At 48.9% G+C, this 16,563-nt stretch overlaps 1 protein-coding gene across 8 annotated transcripts in view; it reads right to left on the bottom strand.

Annotated features, from left to right (window-relative positions):
- CHD4 (chromodomain helicase DNA binding protein 4) overlaps window positions 1-16,563 on the bottom strand; it is a 65,854-nt gene that overhangs the window by 35,669 nt on the left and 13,622 nt on the right. For all 8 annotated transcript variants that reach the window (XM_030188328.1, XM_030188329.1, XM_030188330.1 and 5 more), the window contains exons 9-16: window positions 15,345-15,532; window positions 6,965-7,189; window positions 6,673-6,876; window positions 6,307-6,518; window positions 5,771-5,902; window positions 5,524-5,620; window positions 5,109-5,300; window positions 4,763-4,963 (exon numbers count right to left, since the gene is read on the bottom strand). In XM_030188328.1, the coding sequence (XP_030044188.1) occupies window positions 4,763-4,963; window positions 5,109-5,300; window positions 5,524-5,620; window positions 5,771-5,902; window positions 6,307-6,518; window positions 6,673-6,876; window positions 6,965-7,189; window positions 15,345-15,532 (1,451 nt within the window). The remainder of the gene's footprint in view (window positions 1-4,762; window positions 4,964-5,108; window positions 5,301-5,523; window positions 5,621-5,770; window positions 5,903-6,306; window positions 6,519-6,672; window positions 6,877-6,964; window positions 7,190-15,344; window positions 15,533-16,563) is intronic.

Here is a 16,563-nt window from a genome sequence, read left to right as displayed (position 1 = left end):
GCTCAGTCTGTCGGCCAGACTGTTGTTTACGCCTGCCAGGTATGTGGCTTGGAGGAGCATGCCGAACCGACACGCCCAACGCCACATCCCGACGGCCTCCTGGCACAGGGGGCGAGATCCGGTGCCCCCCTGCTTGTTGACGTAATACATTGCAACCTGATTGTCTGTCCGAATTTGGATAATTTGACAGGACAGCCGATCTCTGAAAGCCTTCAGTGCGTTCCAGATCGCTCGGAGCTCCAGGAGGTTGATCTGCAGATCCTTTTCCTGGAGGGACCACAGACCCTGAGTGTGGAGCCCATCGACATGGGCTCCCCACCCCAGGCGAGATGCATCCGTCGTCAGCACTTTCGTGGGCTGCGGAATTTGGAATGGACGTCCCAGGGTCAAATTGGTCCGGATAGTCCACCAGAGCAGTGAAGTGCGACAACTGGTGGAGAGGCGGATGACATCTTCTAGATTCCCGGTGGCTTGGAACCACTGGGAAGCTAGGGTCCATTGAGCAGATCTCATGTGAAGACGAGCCATGGGAGTCACATGAACTGTGGAGGCCATATGACCCAGAAGTCTCAACATCTGCCGAGCTGTGATCTGCTGAGACGCTCTGGTCTGCGAAGCCAGGGCCAAGAGATTGGTGGCCCTCGCCTCGGGAAGGTAGGCCTGAGCTGTCTGGGAATTCAGCAGCGCTCCTATGAATTCCAGAGATTGAGTTGGCTGGAGATGGGACTTTGGGTAATTTATCACAAACCCCAGCAGCTCCAGAAGTTGAATAGTGCACTGCATGGACCGGAGGGCTCCTGCCTCCGAGGTGTTCTTGACCAGCCAATCGTCGAGATATGGGAACACGTGCACTCCCAGCTTGCGTAGGTAGGCCGCTACCACCACGAGGCACTTTGTAAACACTCGTGGGGCAGAGGCGAGCCCAAAGGGCAGCACACAATACTGAAAGTGCCGTGCGCCCAGGCGGAATCTGAGATACTGTCTGTGAGCTGGCAGTATCGGGATGTGAGTGTATGCGTCCTTTAAATCCAGGGAACATAGCCAATCGTTTTTCTGAATCATTGGCAGAAGGGTGCCCAAGGAAAGCATCCTGAACTTTTCTTTGACCAGGAATTTGTTCAGGCCTCTCAGGTCTAGGATGGGACGCATCCCCCCTGTTTTCTTTTCCACAAGGAAGTACCTGGAATAGAATCCCTGCCCTTCCTGCCCGGGTGGTACGGGCTCGACCGCATTGGCGCTGAGAAGGGCGGAGAGTTCCTCTGCAAGTACCTGCTTGTGATGGGAGCTGAAAGACTGAGCTCCTGGAGGACAATTTGGAGGCAGGGAGGCCAAATTCAGGGCGTATCCGCACCGCACTATTTGGAGAACCCACTGGTCGGAGGTTATGAGAGGCCACCTTTGGTGAAAAATTTTAACCTCCCTCCGACCGGCAGATCGTCCGGTACGGACACTTGTAGGGCGGCTATGTTCCCGTGGATCCAGTCAAAAGCCCGTCCCCGGCTTTTGCTGTGGAGGCGCAGGGGGCTGCTTAGGCGCACGCTGTTGACGAGAACGAGCGCGCTGGGGCTGTCCCTGTGCCTGACGAGGCCTTCGGGCCGGCTGGTTGTACCTACGCTTTGCAAAAGAATAGGGTGCAGCCTGCCGTGCCCGGGAAAAAACGCCCACCCGTGGGGGCGGGTGCTGAAGGCGCCCGGTGGGAGAGCTTGTCGAGAGCGGTTTCCCGCTGATGCAGTTGGTCCACCATCTGCTCGACCTTCTCACCGAAAATGTTATCCCCCCGGCAAGGGACGTCAGCCAGTCTCTGCTGGGTGCGGTTGTCCAGGTCAGAGGCACGCAGCCATGAGAGCCTGCGCATCACTATACCTTGGGCCGCAGCACGAGATGCCACGTCACAGGTGTCAAAAATCCCCCTGGACAGGAACTTTCTGCACGCCTTCAGCTGCCTGACCACCTCCTGATAAGGCCTGGACTGCTCCGGCGGGAGCTTATCGACCAGGTCCGCCAGCTGTTGCACATTGGTCCGCATGTGGATGCTCATATAGAGCAGGTAAGATTGGATGCGGGTCACGAGCATGGAGGACTGGTAGGCCTTCCTCCCAATGAGTCCAGAGTGCGAGACTCCCGCCCCGGGGGCGCCGAGGCGGTATCCCTCGAACTCCGTGCCCTCTTGAGAGCAGAATCCACGACCGCTGAGTCATGGGGCAACTGGGGCCGCATGAGCTCTGGGTCAGAGTGGATCCTGTACTGGGACTCTGCTTTCTTGGGAATGGTGGGATTAGTTAATGGTCGCACCCAGTTCCGGAGCAGCGTCTCCTTCAGGACATTGTGCAGCGGTACCGTGGAGGACTCTCTAGGTGGTGATGGATAGTCGAGGACCTCGAGCATCTCGGCCCTCGGCTCTTCCACAGAGACCACGGGAAAGGGAATGCTTATAGACATATCCCGCACAAAGGAGGCAAAGGAGAGACTCTCAGGAGGTGAGAGCTTCCTCTCCGGTGACGGCGTGGGGTCCGAGGGAAGGCCCGTAGACTCCTCTGAGGAGAAATATCTCGGGTCCTCCTCTTCCCCCCACGAGTCCTCATCCTCGGTATCGGACATTAGCTCATGTAGCTGAGTCCGGTACCGGGCCCGGCTCGACGTCGAGGCACCGAGGCCTCGGTGTCGTCGAGCGGTGGACTCCCGCGCCGGCGGGGACGGAGCTCCCTCCATCGACGTCGACGGGGACTCCACCTGCGTGGCTGTCGAGACCGGCACCGCAAGCGGCGGCGGTGTCGACTGCCCCGGCGCCGGGCTAGAGCTCGCCGGCGCCACAGTCATCGGCGCCGAGGGCGCAAGCACCCCCGGCGCCGGCACAGCCTGGCGCATCAGCCCTTCCAGGAGCCCCGGAAGGATGGCTCTGAGGCACTCGTCCAGGCCCGCTGCCGAGAAAGGCGGTGGGGCCGGTAAGGGTGTCGGTGCCAGAAGCTGCTGGGGGCCAGGAGACGGCACCGAGGTGCCGGAACCCCCGACGCGTCGGTACCTCCACCACCGACGGAGATCTCTCCTCTCTGTGATGACGCTTCGGCGTCGACTCCTCTTCAGGCACCGAGGGCTCCCGGTGACGGCGCTTCTTGTCCTTCTTCCGGTGCACGTCACCGGTGCCGGAGGGCATGGAGGAGGAGGAGGTCGATCCCCCTCGGTCTCGAGGTACCGGGTCCGACAGGGTTCGGTCCCGTGGCTCACGAGTTGAGGGAGTGACCGGGGCCGACTGCCCACGCGGTCTCTCTACCCCACTCTCGCCGGCGGACCGGCGGGCCGACGGGACCTGTTCTCCTGGGGTCGCTGCCATCGGTGCCGATGTCTCGGGCATCGATACCGGTACCGAAGAACCGGCCTTCGATACCGATGCCGTCGAGGTCGACGTCGAGGGGCCGGCGCAAGTTCCAAAAAGACGGTCCCGCAGAACTTGCCTCGCAACCTGAGTCCGTTTCCGGAGACCGAGACACAAAGCACACGACTTGAGATTGTGCTCCGGCCCGAGGCACTGGAGGCACCAAGCGTGGGTGTCGGTCTGCGAGATCGGCCGGCCGCAGCGACCACACTTTTTAAATCCACTCGGGACCTTCGAGGACATCGACGGAAAAATCGCGTCGGCGAAGTCAAAGTCGGCAATGGTGGCTAAAATCACACCACGAAAATTGAAACCGACCGAGCGGCCACTAGGCCGCAACGAGGCGTCCCCGCTAGAAAGCGAGGGAAAAGGGAGGAGCGCGTGCTCCACACGCGCAAAATTCTTTTTTTTTTTTTTTTTTTTTTTGGATAACAAAACGAAACGAAAGAAGAAGAGGCCGAAAAGGCCAAGAGCGACGACCCGCGTAAACGCGGTCGAAAATTCCGGCGGCTGAAACGAGAGAGTTGCAAAAACACGACTCTCTCAGTCGCGGAAAAAAAGTAACTGGCGGGAGCGGTCGCGCACGGGCGGGAAGACGGCCGCGCATGCGCGGTGGGCGTGCCCTGCGTGCCGACCGTCCCGCGAAGCTTTTTCCGGTTGGTGGGGGCTGCCGCGGACGTCAACCCAGTCGTGAGAACAAGCAGCCTGCTTGTCCTCGGAGAACCCCAGATACAGGTCTTTGTTTGACCAAAACGTCAATACTCCAAGGTGGCGTTGGGTGCATTATGTTTGGTTGCTATCACACAGTGCGGTGGGCACTTCTGAAGATAAGGAGTCGCTGTTTTGATATGTATTTTTTTTACATTATTCTCATTTGGATTTAATAAAAAGTAAAAATGATTGATGGAGAGACATGTTGGCAAATGATTGACATTTCCATATAAACTGTGCCCTGAAATAGCTGAGTGGTATAAGAAGTCTTAAAGCTTGTTCTTAAACATGTCTAATGCCAACTTGCCTTTCTGGTATATTTAATATTTACCAAAAAGTTTTGTTGTAATTTACTGGTTTGGGGAGTCTGCTACACATATTTACATTTCTCCCAAACATTTATTGACTCTATTTGGGATTCTGCCAGGTACTTGTGACTGGATTGGCCACTCTTAAAAGCAGGATACCGGGCTAGATGGACCACTGGTTTAACAGTATGGCTATTACGTTCTTAAGCACTCAGAAAAGCAACTACAAAGCAAACAAAATCCTGCATATCACATATTTTAAAAGCTAACGAGCATAAAGATGTTAGAAACTGTGCACACTGCAGGCTCAGAACATGCAGAGAAACACTGAGGAAGAAACTGCCCATCATTATCTCCTCTATCAGTTACTCACCTTCATACGCGATGCCTTCTTCCCACCACGGATGGCATTGTCTTCAAAAGAGAATTCATTTTCACGGATCACAGCACGGCTGTCCTTATCCCCAACATAGGTCACCACATACATATCTGGAGCCCACATCTCAAACTCCCGTTCCCAGTTGATGATAGTAGACAATGGGGCACTGACAAGGAATGGTCCCTTTGAGTGACCCTGTGGCAAGGGGGAGAGTGACAATGCACTGATACAGGCATTAAAACTGCGCCAAGGCAGGATTCTACTAATATCATGAACTCACCCCCCTTCACCCACCTCTTTGCAGATGGAGGGAAGGGGAGGTACATGGAGAAGTTCTCACCTCTTTGTACAGTGAATACAGGAACACTGCTGTCTGCACTGTCTTCCCCAGACCCATCTCATCAGCCAGTATGGTATCAGTGCCCTGGGCCCAGGAGAAACGCAGCCAATTCAATCCCTCTAGTTGATATGGATGCAAAGTCCCCCCAGTCACATCAAGGTAATCCGGCTGCCGGTCATATTTAACCGTTGGCTTCACAGAAAGAATAAAAAAATAAAAGTATGAATCAGACAAGAGCATATATTGGTTACAGGCAAAAACAGTGTGAACTTTTTTCCCTCTTCCTTCAGGCACTGCCCCACTATGCAACAGGGACAGCATAGGCAGCAGAACTTCAAGCATCCGTTACATACAGTGGTCTACCACAGACCATGTACAGCGTACACATCAATGACCTAAGCTTCTCTACACTTACATCCACTGTAGGGGTATCCGGAGGTCGTTCCAATTTTCTTACTTTCACTTTTTTAATCTTCTTCCCAGGACGCCCTTCCTCCCCTCTCATCAGCTCCCTAAAAAGTTATGCAGGAAATCAGTGCACGAGCTACAGGAGGAAAGGGACAGACTCGTATACAAGTAAAACAGAGCCAGTGTAGTGAAAAGCACTGAAGTGATAAAAAGGGGAGAAAAAACCCCAAAACAGATTCTGTATGTATCAGTACCTGTGGTTCCAGTAGCTTGCTTTGTAAATGTCATAATCCTGGACGTCCACATCTTCCGTTTCCCATGAGGCCTGGTCATAGGGCAGATCTCGCCATTTGATCAAGTAATGCACATTGCCCTTCTTATCAACACTGCAGGAAGATGAAAGAGCAGCAAGTCATCATCAAGATATACATCAATATCTGATAAGAGCACGACATCCATGTCAGCAAAAGCTATACCACATGCTCGTTCCTTCTTCCCAATCCAAGCATTATCAACATTGGAAAAAATGGCAGATGCGAGTTACCATATGACCAAGATCAAACCATTACAAGGGTAGACAGCTAATGTACAGACTCGGTCTGAAACAGGGGGTATCAACATGGTTACAGAAAAGACAGTAACTACAATCAAGTGTTATGTGCTGGACAAATCTTAAGAGAAATCTATATTAATTTATGTAGAAACTTGGAGTATACTGTCAAATGAGTGATCTAACCAAGGGATCTAGTACAGGAACAGAGCTGTCCGAGCTCTCCTATGCCTGCAGCACCTGTGGTTCAGGATTCGGTGGACCATCATCCACTCTGGCTTGATCCCATAGCGGTAGAAACGCTCCTCCATCTCCAGATACTGTGGATCTTTGTTCTTTCGCTTCCTGCTCTTCTCATCATCATCCCCTCCATAATCACCAGCTGGTGGCGGGTCATCCATGTCATTCTTGCGCTGATAATTGCGGAACATGACCTGGCAGTGCAACTCTAGCTATGGGTAAGAGGAGAAAAGATGATGGTTAAAGACACCACAAGTAGCTCCAGCTGTGAGCAACAGCAATAGGGCAAGACACAGATCAGCATTTTACACCCCCATGAACAGAACATCCCCTTTGATATAATTTGGAAACTGTACCATCTCTCACCTGCAGCTCTGACACCCAGGAGCAATGCCAGTATGACATGCCCTGCCATTTTACAAAGAATTCTCTCTCTGCCCGTCCTTCCAGGGGCTTAGGTGGTACAATTGAGAGTTCTGCATTTGCTGCTTTCAGTACTGCTGTGGCAGGGGGCGGCTGTCCCCACCTCCAGGTCAAGATTTTCTGGATCTTCCCTTTCAAGGGAGGGCACTAATGGAAGAAAAGGTCACAATGCATCTCAGGACAAACACCAAAACCAATCCCTTGCTCCTTCCTCCACCCTGTATAACACACGCACCGTACAGCGGGGACATAGCCACTCCCCATTGGGGATCTCTGGTAAAGGAGGGTTCAGACAGTGGATATGGTAAGAAGAAGGACACGTGTCACAGCACAGCAGCTCGCCTCCATCTTTGCATACACGACAGAATTCCATATGATGATCATCTTCTTCTTCAGCATCTCCAGCTCCTTCCTCCATGTCATCCTCCACTTCTACCTCCCACTGCACTCCTTCCTTCTCCTGCAATGAAAGTGACCAAAAAAAAAAAAAAAAAGACCAATGTACTCCTTGATCCTTCAAGAAAGAAGTGTGAGATACTCATAGAAAACAGATACTGCTGTGCAATGAACACTGCCACTACACTTTATCTCTAGGGTAAATAAGCCACACCCTCGCAGTACAAAAGAGCTTTTCCCACTCCTAAAGCTTCTTTTGGGGACGTCTAAGCAAGAGTTTGCTGCTGGGACTCAGAAAGGGAAAATTTGGTCTTTCCTGCTAAGACTCTTTCTTTCAGTCCTACCAGATCAATCCAGAAATAATGGCGTGAAGAAACAGTATGTTTTAAGCCTGTAAAATGCATTCGATATTTTCCTGTTTTAATTACGTCCTGAGGTGTATGTCTCTTATTTGGCCAGCAGGTGGTGGTTCTTTGGTGAGAGTGAGAGAGAGAGAGATCTCTGCTGAAGCTCTGTGACCAGATATATGCCCTGATCTCCCCAGATACTTTCTAGGAAGTAAGCAAACATTTAGTTAGTTTCATAATTGATCCATATTTCATTTACCTGTTATTGTTTGCTGATTGCAGTTTTGTTTTTGCTCTTTGTTCAATTTTTAAGATAATAAATAATTTAGTTTATTGCCTCTCTATCTGGACCGATAAAGGATCCTGGTTTGTGTGCTGGATCTGTGAGTGCTTATTGGAAACTGTGGAACCACTGGAGTGTGGATCCAGTAACCTAGAAATCACTGGTGATAATTTGAGAACAGGAGACTCACCTAGAAGCGGATGTGGGAGGAGGGTGCTAGTGTACAGCACAAACGGCAGGAACAAGTGGACCTGAGCTGTGCTGGGGACAGACCCTTTTAGTAGCCGTGGGGTAACCCCAGAGGGGTGGTAGGCGTTTCATGACAAATGGACTATGCTTTCATCCAGCAGATGGAGACAGAACAAAGACCTGCAAGTCCTACCCTATATAGGGCATCTTGCAACCACATGTTCATCAGTATTTATGTAACAAAAATGGAGGGAGAGGGGAAAGAACCTCTCCTCCAGAGTGATTCTACGAGGATACATGTCCAAGGCACAGCTGGCTCATTTGACGGGAACGGAGAGCTCTAATTGTTCTAAGTGCGGAGGGGGCCCAGACTCATTTTATCATGCCATGTGGCAATGCCCAAAAATTCGAGCATTTTGGCAGAGGGTATTTGGATTTTTGATTCAGATGGGGAATAAAATTACAGGAACAGAAAGGCAATGTTTGTTAGACCAGCCCGAGCTTTTGCACCTCTTCGCGCACCTGCAGCTATCTTTGTAGGAAGCTGAGTTTGGTTGCTCGTAAGTGCGTTCTACAATATTGGACTTCTCCAGAGGCTCCCGCCTATTGGCACTGGCGAAACCAGGTACATCTTCTAGCTACATGGAAGCTCGGGATTCAAAGTGATCAGCTAAATGTAAAAAGCTATTTCTTCAGGTTTGGGCTCCGTACCTACAGCAGCTGAGCCCCAGGGGACGTAGTTTACTCCTCAACTCTGGTTAACCCGAAGGTATGGTTAACGGTTTAGCAGAGGGGAATTTGGTCCTGCTCGCTAAGGGGGTGGGGGGTATGGGAGGGGGGTGGAGGGATGGGAGGGTACAGGGGCGGGAGAGGGAAAGGGGCTTGACAGTAGGATTAACGACTAAAGACTAAGGACCACTTGTCTGGTTAATGCACTATATTATGTAACCTATTAAGACACTTGCTGTGTCAAGCTGTTTGTGTCGCTGGGTTGTCAACTACTGGGAACTATAGGCCATAGGGAGGGGGGCGGGAGGGAGAAAAAGTAAAATCTTTGATGATAAAAGTTGCCTGATTTATATTTATGTTTACAAGCATGTTATAATATTCAAAAGGTCATATTTGAATTGTTACGGTCCTGTCTAATGTGCTCATCATCATCAATAAAAGTTATTAAAACGTAAAAGCCATGCTTACGTTTGTCACTAGATATACCACTTTTCAATAAAACAAAACCATCAGAGTGGTTCACAGTCAATTCATGAGAAAAGAAAACAGAAAATAACTATAAATCTTGACAGTAAAGATAGAAAACCAAGAAGGATGTAGAGCCCAAAAGAGCAGAGAGCCAAAAAGAAAAAAAATGCTGCAATTCTGGCCAGTAAAGCCCAGCACCTATCGCACTAGTGATTGCCCAAAAACCTTTGGCAAAAGATAGGATTTCAGAGCTGCCCTGAATTTTGGTTGAGAGCATTCTGCTCAGAGAGAGCATGGAAGGGGCATTCTAGAGATGAGATGCAACACAGAAAAATGCACACCTATTATTGATGGGCTCTAGGAACAAAAGGCAAAACAAGGGCATGGCAAGGCAAAGTCTCATCCGAATGAGACGCTAACTGCGCTCCTTCTAGGCATCCTTGTAAATATGGGAATGTTGCCATCCGAGCTTTCAAAGAACCAAATGCTGGACTTTTTAGTCCCTCCTGCAAAAACAGATTAATATGTAACTGGAGCCTGAAGAGAATTCATGCTCTGCATACCACTCTTTGGAAGTCCTCCAAATCCTTTATTACGCCTGCAGAAGGGTTGTAATGACCTCCTCATGCCACAGATGTCCTGATCTTCTCAGGTACTGTTTAGACAGTATATAGATGTTTAGTTTTCTAATTGATCCATTTTTCAGTTACTTGTTACTGTTTGCTATTTGACATTTTCGTTCAGTGTTCAATTTTTATGAGCACAAACAAAATTGTTTGTTCGCTCTGCTTGTCTGGACTGATAAAGAATCCTGGTGGTTTGTGTGTTGGGTCTGTGAGTGCTTTCTGCCCAGAGGTGGTTGTGACCCAATCGTTTGGAGGAAGGTGCTACTGTAGAGCACAAGCGGCAGGTGCAGGAGGACCTGTGCTGTGTTGGGGAATGACCCTAAGTGGCCATGGGGTAACCCCAGGCGGGTGGCTAGGTGTTTCGTGACAACTTCAACAAAGCAATCAACTCAAAAGAAAAACCTCTCTTTCTTCAGACATGCCTTCAAAAGCCATGTCGTAAGCAATGGGTCTGGCTTCACCACCGGTCCTTGATGCAGGTGCAGCAGGTCGTCCACTATCAGTGGAATCGGATCACCATACCAAGGCCTGTGCAGCCAGTCCAATGCTCTCAGAATCACCGTGCCTGGAAGAGACTATGCACTGAATGATCTGACCCACCAAAGGCCACTGGAGAAACGCATACAACAGGTTGTCTCTGGGCAAGGGAAGAATCGGTGCATCTATCCCTTCCAATCGTGTTTCTCTCCAGTGACTGAAAAATTGAGGAACTTGAGCATTGTGCGCAGTCACCATCAAGTCCAGCACCAAAATGATCAACCTTCTCAAAGGTCCATTCCTCCGAGTCCATGTGCCTGCTCGTTGTCCATGCCTGCTATGTGGACTGCCGAGAGCTGACAAATGAGCCCAATGCAGGAGAATGGAGGCTTCTACCACTACCTGACAGCTTCATTCGCTGCCCAATGCTGCAATAGCCAAAGACATACCGCAGACTGTAATCCATAACATAACAAATAGCATCCACCAAATAGGTCAACCCCAACTGCTGATGCCACTTCAGGCATCCTCTTGCCACGAATGAGCTGCACACTGTTGCCTAAAGGCCCAAAGAGGCCACTTCAAAGGCTTGCTCCAACGAGTCTTCTAGCTTCCTATTTTGTAGGTCTTTTAGGGCAATGCCCCCCTTCCACCAACAGGATGGTCTTCTTAGTCACTGCCATAACAAGGAGCTAACCTGGTAAGTTGCAATTTATCTTTCTCCTCCGGACCCAACAGGTAGAACCGACTCATGGCTCTTCCCACACTCAACCCCACGTCCCGTAAGACATTCTGCTGTAATCCGGTCCTGAATGTCTTGATTGTCAGGATGTACCGGGAGAAGGACCTCTAAGCCATCCGCAAAAAGGCACACCTTTCCTTTCAACCCTTCAGCAATATCTCCCACAAATAAGAATGGGCCCCAGCACCGACCCCCGAGGAACTCCACTGCTCACCTTCCTTTCCTAAGAGCAGATTCCATTTACCACCACCCTCTGCCACTTGTCGGTCAACCAGTTTCTTATCCAGTTCACCACTTTCGTTCCTAAGTTCAACCCTTTCAGCTTATTCACGAGTCTTCTGTGGGGGACCGTATCAAAGGCTTTGCTGAAGTCCAAGTAGATTACATCTAGCGCACATCCTTTATCCAGTTCTTTGGTCACCCAGTCAAAAGAGTCAATAAGATTCGTTTGGCAGGATTTTCCTTTAGTAAAGCCATGTTGCCTCGGGTCCTGTAACCCGTCGGCTTCTAGAAAGTTAACCATCCTTTCTTTCAGCAGAGACTCCTTTATTTTTCCTACCACCGACGTGAGACTTGCCGGTCTGTAGTTTCCCACTTCTTCCCTGACTCAACTTTTGTGACGAGGGACCACATCCGCTCGTCTCCAATCTTGCGGAACCTCTCCAGTTTCTAAAGATCTAATAAATAAATCTTTAAGTGGTCCCGCTAGGACCTCTCTGAGCTCCTTCAGTATCCTGGGATGTATCCCATCCGGCCCCATAGCTCTGTCCACCTTCAGATTCTCCAGCTGTTTATAAACTGTTTCTTCCCTACACGGCAGACGTTCCCTCGGCAGCCAATCGCAGTCCTTCTCCAGGATTTTCCTCCGTGAACACCGAAGAGAAATAATTGATTAGCACGTTCGCTTTATCTTCATCACTCTGCACATAGCCATTCTCATTATCTTTCAGTCTCACAATTCCATTCCTCTCTCCTCCTTTCTCCAATATATCTGAAAAAGGTCTTGTCACCTCTCTTTACATCTTTAGCCATTTTTTCTTCCGCTAATGCTTTCGCTAGCCGTATTTCCCTCTTCCAGGGATGGTCAAAATTGCTGCAAGGCACTTCAGTTTCACGCCCCGCTGTCCCTCCAGCTCTTAAGATCTCATTTAGACCTCCAGGTATGGGCAGATGATGCCGTCTCAGTGCTTCTCCCTCCTTATCTGATGGAGCTGTTAGAGGAGGGAGATGATCTGAAAATACCAAGGTTGTTTTATAAAGAGGAGTTCAGTACTCTTATTTCTGAGACACTGGTAGGCCCTGAGGTTATAAAATGGTGGCTGTGCTCTGCAAGTGATCAGCCAGATGCTGCTCCTCACTGCCAGTTGGCCCCGACAAAATGGCGCAGGTTCCTGTGCTCTCCTGCATCAAACTGTGCACCAGCCCTGCTGGGAAGCCCAAAGTCCCCAGCATATTCAGATGCTGTGCCAAATCCAAAGACGTGCTGCTGCCAACCGTTTTCCCCATGTTCCGTGGAATTCCTGGCTTGCACACACTGCAACGCCCACAGGCCAGCTTGTGGTTGCAGAAAAGCGTACATCCGTGGGAGTCACCATTCACCCAGACCGGCAAAAAAACAGCACAACGAAGTCCGAACCAGCAAGTCAGAACCCTCCCCTGCACCAAGTAGAACTTACAGTCCTCTGACCGGTTATAAGCCAAACTTTAGTCAGAATTACCACTGTTGGCTGCTCCCTCCAAGCTCTGTGTCTCCACAAGTCTTACCCCAGATGAGAAAGATTCAAGACTGACACTCTGTCCCATGCTCACCTTCTTTTTTTCTTTTTAAAGGTTGTTGTGCTGGAAAAGGAGAGCCCCACAGGAAACAGGGGAGAGATGAGAGGAGGTAAGAAGTAAATTTGCAAGGCACCAGAGAGAGGGATCTGAAGACCTCAAGATATGACTCTGCAGACTCAAGCCATCCACAAAGCTCAACTGGGGACCAGTTGACCAATGTGTTTATCCACCTGCTGGACATAGAAAATACTGAGGAGCTGGACCAGATGCCAAAAGCCAGAGATATCTCAGCTCTGTTTTCAGTTCTCCATCTCCACCTGCTGGCTGATGGACACAAATAAGAATTCCACAGGTTCTGGAATAGTGGGAAGCTACATAATGGAAAACTTCTTTTCAATGCAAAGATCACAACACACTCAATGGTAACCAGTGCAATGACACTAAAGAAATAATTGTGTCTTACCTGATATTTTTCTTTCCTTTAGTCACAACAGATGAATCCAGAGACTTGTGGATTATAACCATCTACCAGCAGGTGGAAATAAGTGTATCAAACTGAACTCTACCACATAGAATGGTATGATCCTTCGTTAGTCAGTATTTCTCATAACAAAGAAAAGGAATAACATGGCAAACATTTTTCCCTCCTCACACAAATGAGGCATAAACCTGTCAATTTTAGCAGAATTATGAACAGGCAACCACAGCAAGAAATCTAAGCAGAGAAACAGACAACCAATAGTGTCAACCTTGTGGAAGGGTGAGACTCTGGATTTGTCTGCTGCAACTAAAGGAAAGAATTATTAAGTAAGAAATTTTCCTTCCTTTTCATCATCAGCAGACAAATCCAGACTCGTGGGACGTAGTAAAGCAGTCCGTAAGTAGGGTGGGAACCAGACTCAGCGGTAGAAAGAACTGACAGCCCAAATGATGCCTTAGATCTAGCCAAAACCATCCACCAGAAAAGGTCTGGAAAACGTGTCAATTTTGCTGGCCTTAATGGTCCAACCACACATACGTCAGCCCCCCTCCCTCCCTCCCCATCTTCAAATCTCTGCTTAAAGCCCACCTCTTCAATGTCGCCTTCGGCACCTAACCTCTACACCTCTACCCAAGAAATCTAGACTGCCCAACTTGACATTTCGTTCTTTAGATTGTAAGCTAATTTGAGCAGGGACCGTCCTTCTTTGTTTATTTTGTACAGCGCTGCATAACCCTAGTAGCGCTCTAGAAATGTTAAGTAGTAGTAGTAGTACCCAAAGGCCTTCTGACTCCAATCAGGTGGCTCAATCCAGACAGTTGCAGGAGCGCAGAGACACCCCCCTCTCCTCCAGAATGCCATATAAGCAGAAAGCTCTTCTTTTCCAGCGTTTTCCCCCCAAAGTTCTGTGACGAAGTGGAAGGAGAGTTGGGGGGGGGGGAACCTGGCACCCCCAGATATACCCCAAGTCAGGCATCTCTATGGCCTAGACACCCGTAAGCTCAACTGAACTAGGGAACCTGAACAGGAGCCACAGAAGCAGGAGAAAATAGGAGCTTGAGACTGTCCACTGCCTGCTGGAGATACAGAATACTGACTAACCAAGGAGCATACTGTACTATGTGGCAGAGTTCAGTTTGGTACCTATCTCCACCTGCTGGTAGATGGTCATAACCCACAAGTCTCCAGATTCATCTGCTGCTGACGACAAGGAGGAGTTGCTCTTTTACAGTAATCCTTGGGGATTGCTGCATGTGAATTTAACAAAAATTTAAAATGCTGTCACTGCCTATTGCCTCTAACACTTTTTCTGTATCATTTTGAACACTGGACACCGTAGGCTTAATTAAACCTGGATATTTGGTACTGGCACCTATGCAGATACTAGCAGCGAATATCAGTTTCTGCCGTCGGGAGTTACCAGATAGTTAACCAGTTAACCTGGGACAGCTTCTTGCTCCAGCGCTCAAAGCAGATATTCAGCAGCACTCTCAGGTTAAGTGCCACTGAATACCTGCTCCCAGCCTATTGCCCCACCTGTCTGACTAAAAACCATGCTGAATATCAACTTCATTAATTATGCAAAGACAGTGACTATGTGGGACAGAACAGTATGTTTTAAGTCTGTAAAACTGCCTTATTTCCTGAAGTGTATTTCTCTAGTTTGGCCAGCAGGGGGTGCATGTTTATGTTTTGAAGCTGTTTTCTTTGTTTAAGCCTTTGGAAAGGCAGTCTGCAGTATACTTTCAAAGGGTGTTGTTCTGGGCTCCGATTGGCCCAGGAGCTCATTTCACCTGGCTTTTTCCCCTAGTCTTAGCCAGGAAGAAAACAGAGGGATCTCTTTGCTAAAGCCCTGTAAACAGTTATATTTGATAACCTGTGGAGCAGCTGTTATGTCCTGAACTTCCCAGGTACTTTTTAGAAAGTTTACAAATGTTTAGATGGTGGCTAGGCGTTCTCTCACACTATGTTATGTTGATAAGTGTGTAAATTTTAACATTTTTCTGCAGGCTTCCACCAGAAATATAAAGCTGTACCTTCCCATAAGCAGACAGCACAGCCACACTACTTCTTCCCCTTTACTCCCGTCCCAGGTACTCACACAATGGGGGCAGCTCCACTTGCCCTCAGGAGCTTTCTCCATGTCAGGGTCCAGGCAGACCATATGATATGCACGAGGGCAGGTATCACACAGGATGATCTCACCACCTTGCTGACACACTTCACAATAATCCTGGTGATCTGTCTCATACCCATCCACTGGGGTCACTTGTGATGCATCCTCCTCACCTGCAGAGACAGAAAGGACAGGGTCTGGTAGGAAATGTGAATGATGGAAAAATTTGGTCCTGCTATTTTCTTTCCTCAAGTCCAACCACACCAGCCTAGAATATATCCGAACCCCGCACCCGGCAAAACCTAGTAACTGCCTGCTAACAAATGAGTGGGAAGTCAAGATAACTATCATTGTTTACTAAGTTTTGCCATTAGTTCAGACACATCATGTACATACCAGATCTTGCCACTCTAAAGAGAGCTGAATGTTTTTTGACAACTTTTACTCATCACTGCACAAGGCAAAACAAGGTATCTACAAACACAGCTCAAATTTATATAACAATTTTGTTAGATTCTAGATTTTGCCTTGGCAGGTGTGTGTGTGTGGGGGGGGGATTAGATATGGGTATGCCCATTGGCCAGCAGATGGAGACAGAAACCCTATACCCCTCTGCTGACAATAACCCAACAATAATCTGTACATGACTGCTGGTTTCTGACATGCAATGGAAGGGCGTTCCATAGCTGGGGACCTAAGTATCATGGAATGACCTTCCATTGCGTGTCAGAAACCAACCAACCCTCCCTAAATGCAAGCAAGCTCTTTAAAAAAAACTCACCTTTTTTCCATCTTCTTTTTTAATACTTCTGTTTTCTGTTCTCCATTCCCTCTACCTCTTAGCCTTCTCCTTACTCTGCTTTCTGGATACTCCTCCCTACCCCTTTCTCTTTCCCTATTTTTATTTATTTGTTACATTTGTATCCCACAATTCCCCACCTATTTATAGGCACAATGTGGCTTACATAGTACCGGAGGCTCCGGTGTGAACAAATACAGGGTGATGTTGTGGTAAGATCAAGTTCATGTTGCACAGCCACATTAGGGAATCGGAGAACGGAAAAGTTGTGTTATGTCCATTACGTGCTTTAGTTTGGTTGTGTTGCAGAGATTAGGCATTTAAAGTTGGATCGATAGGGTATGCCTTTTTAAACAGGTTTCTAATAGTATGACTAATCCTGAGAAACTGGGAAATTGGACATGA

Source organism: Microcaecilia unicolor, chromosome 14 (assembly GCF_901765095.1).
Source record: "Microcaecilia unicolor chromosome 14, aMicUni1.1, whole genome shotgun sequence".
NCBI classification, from domain to species: Eukaryota; Metazoa; Chordata; class Amphibia; order Gymnophiona; family Siphonopidae; genus Microcaecilia; species Microcaecilia unicolor.
The sequence above is the reverse complement of the archived record's forward strand: the minus strand, read 5'-3'. Positions and strand labels throughout refer to the sequence as shown.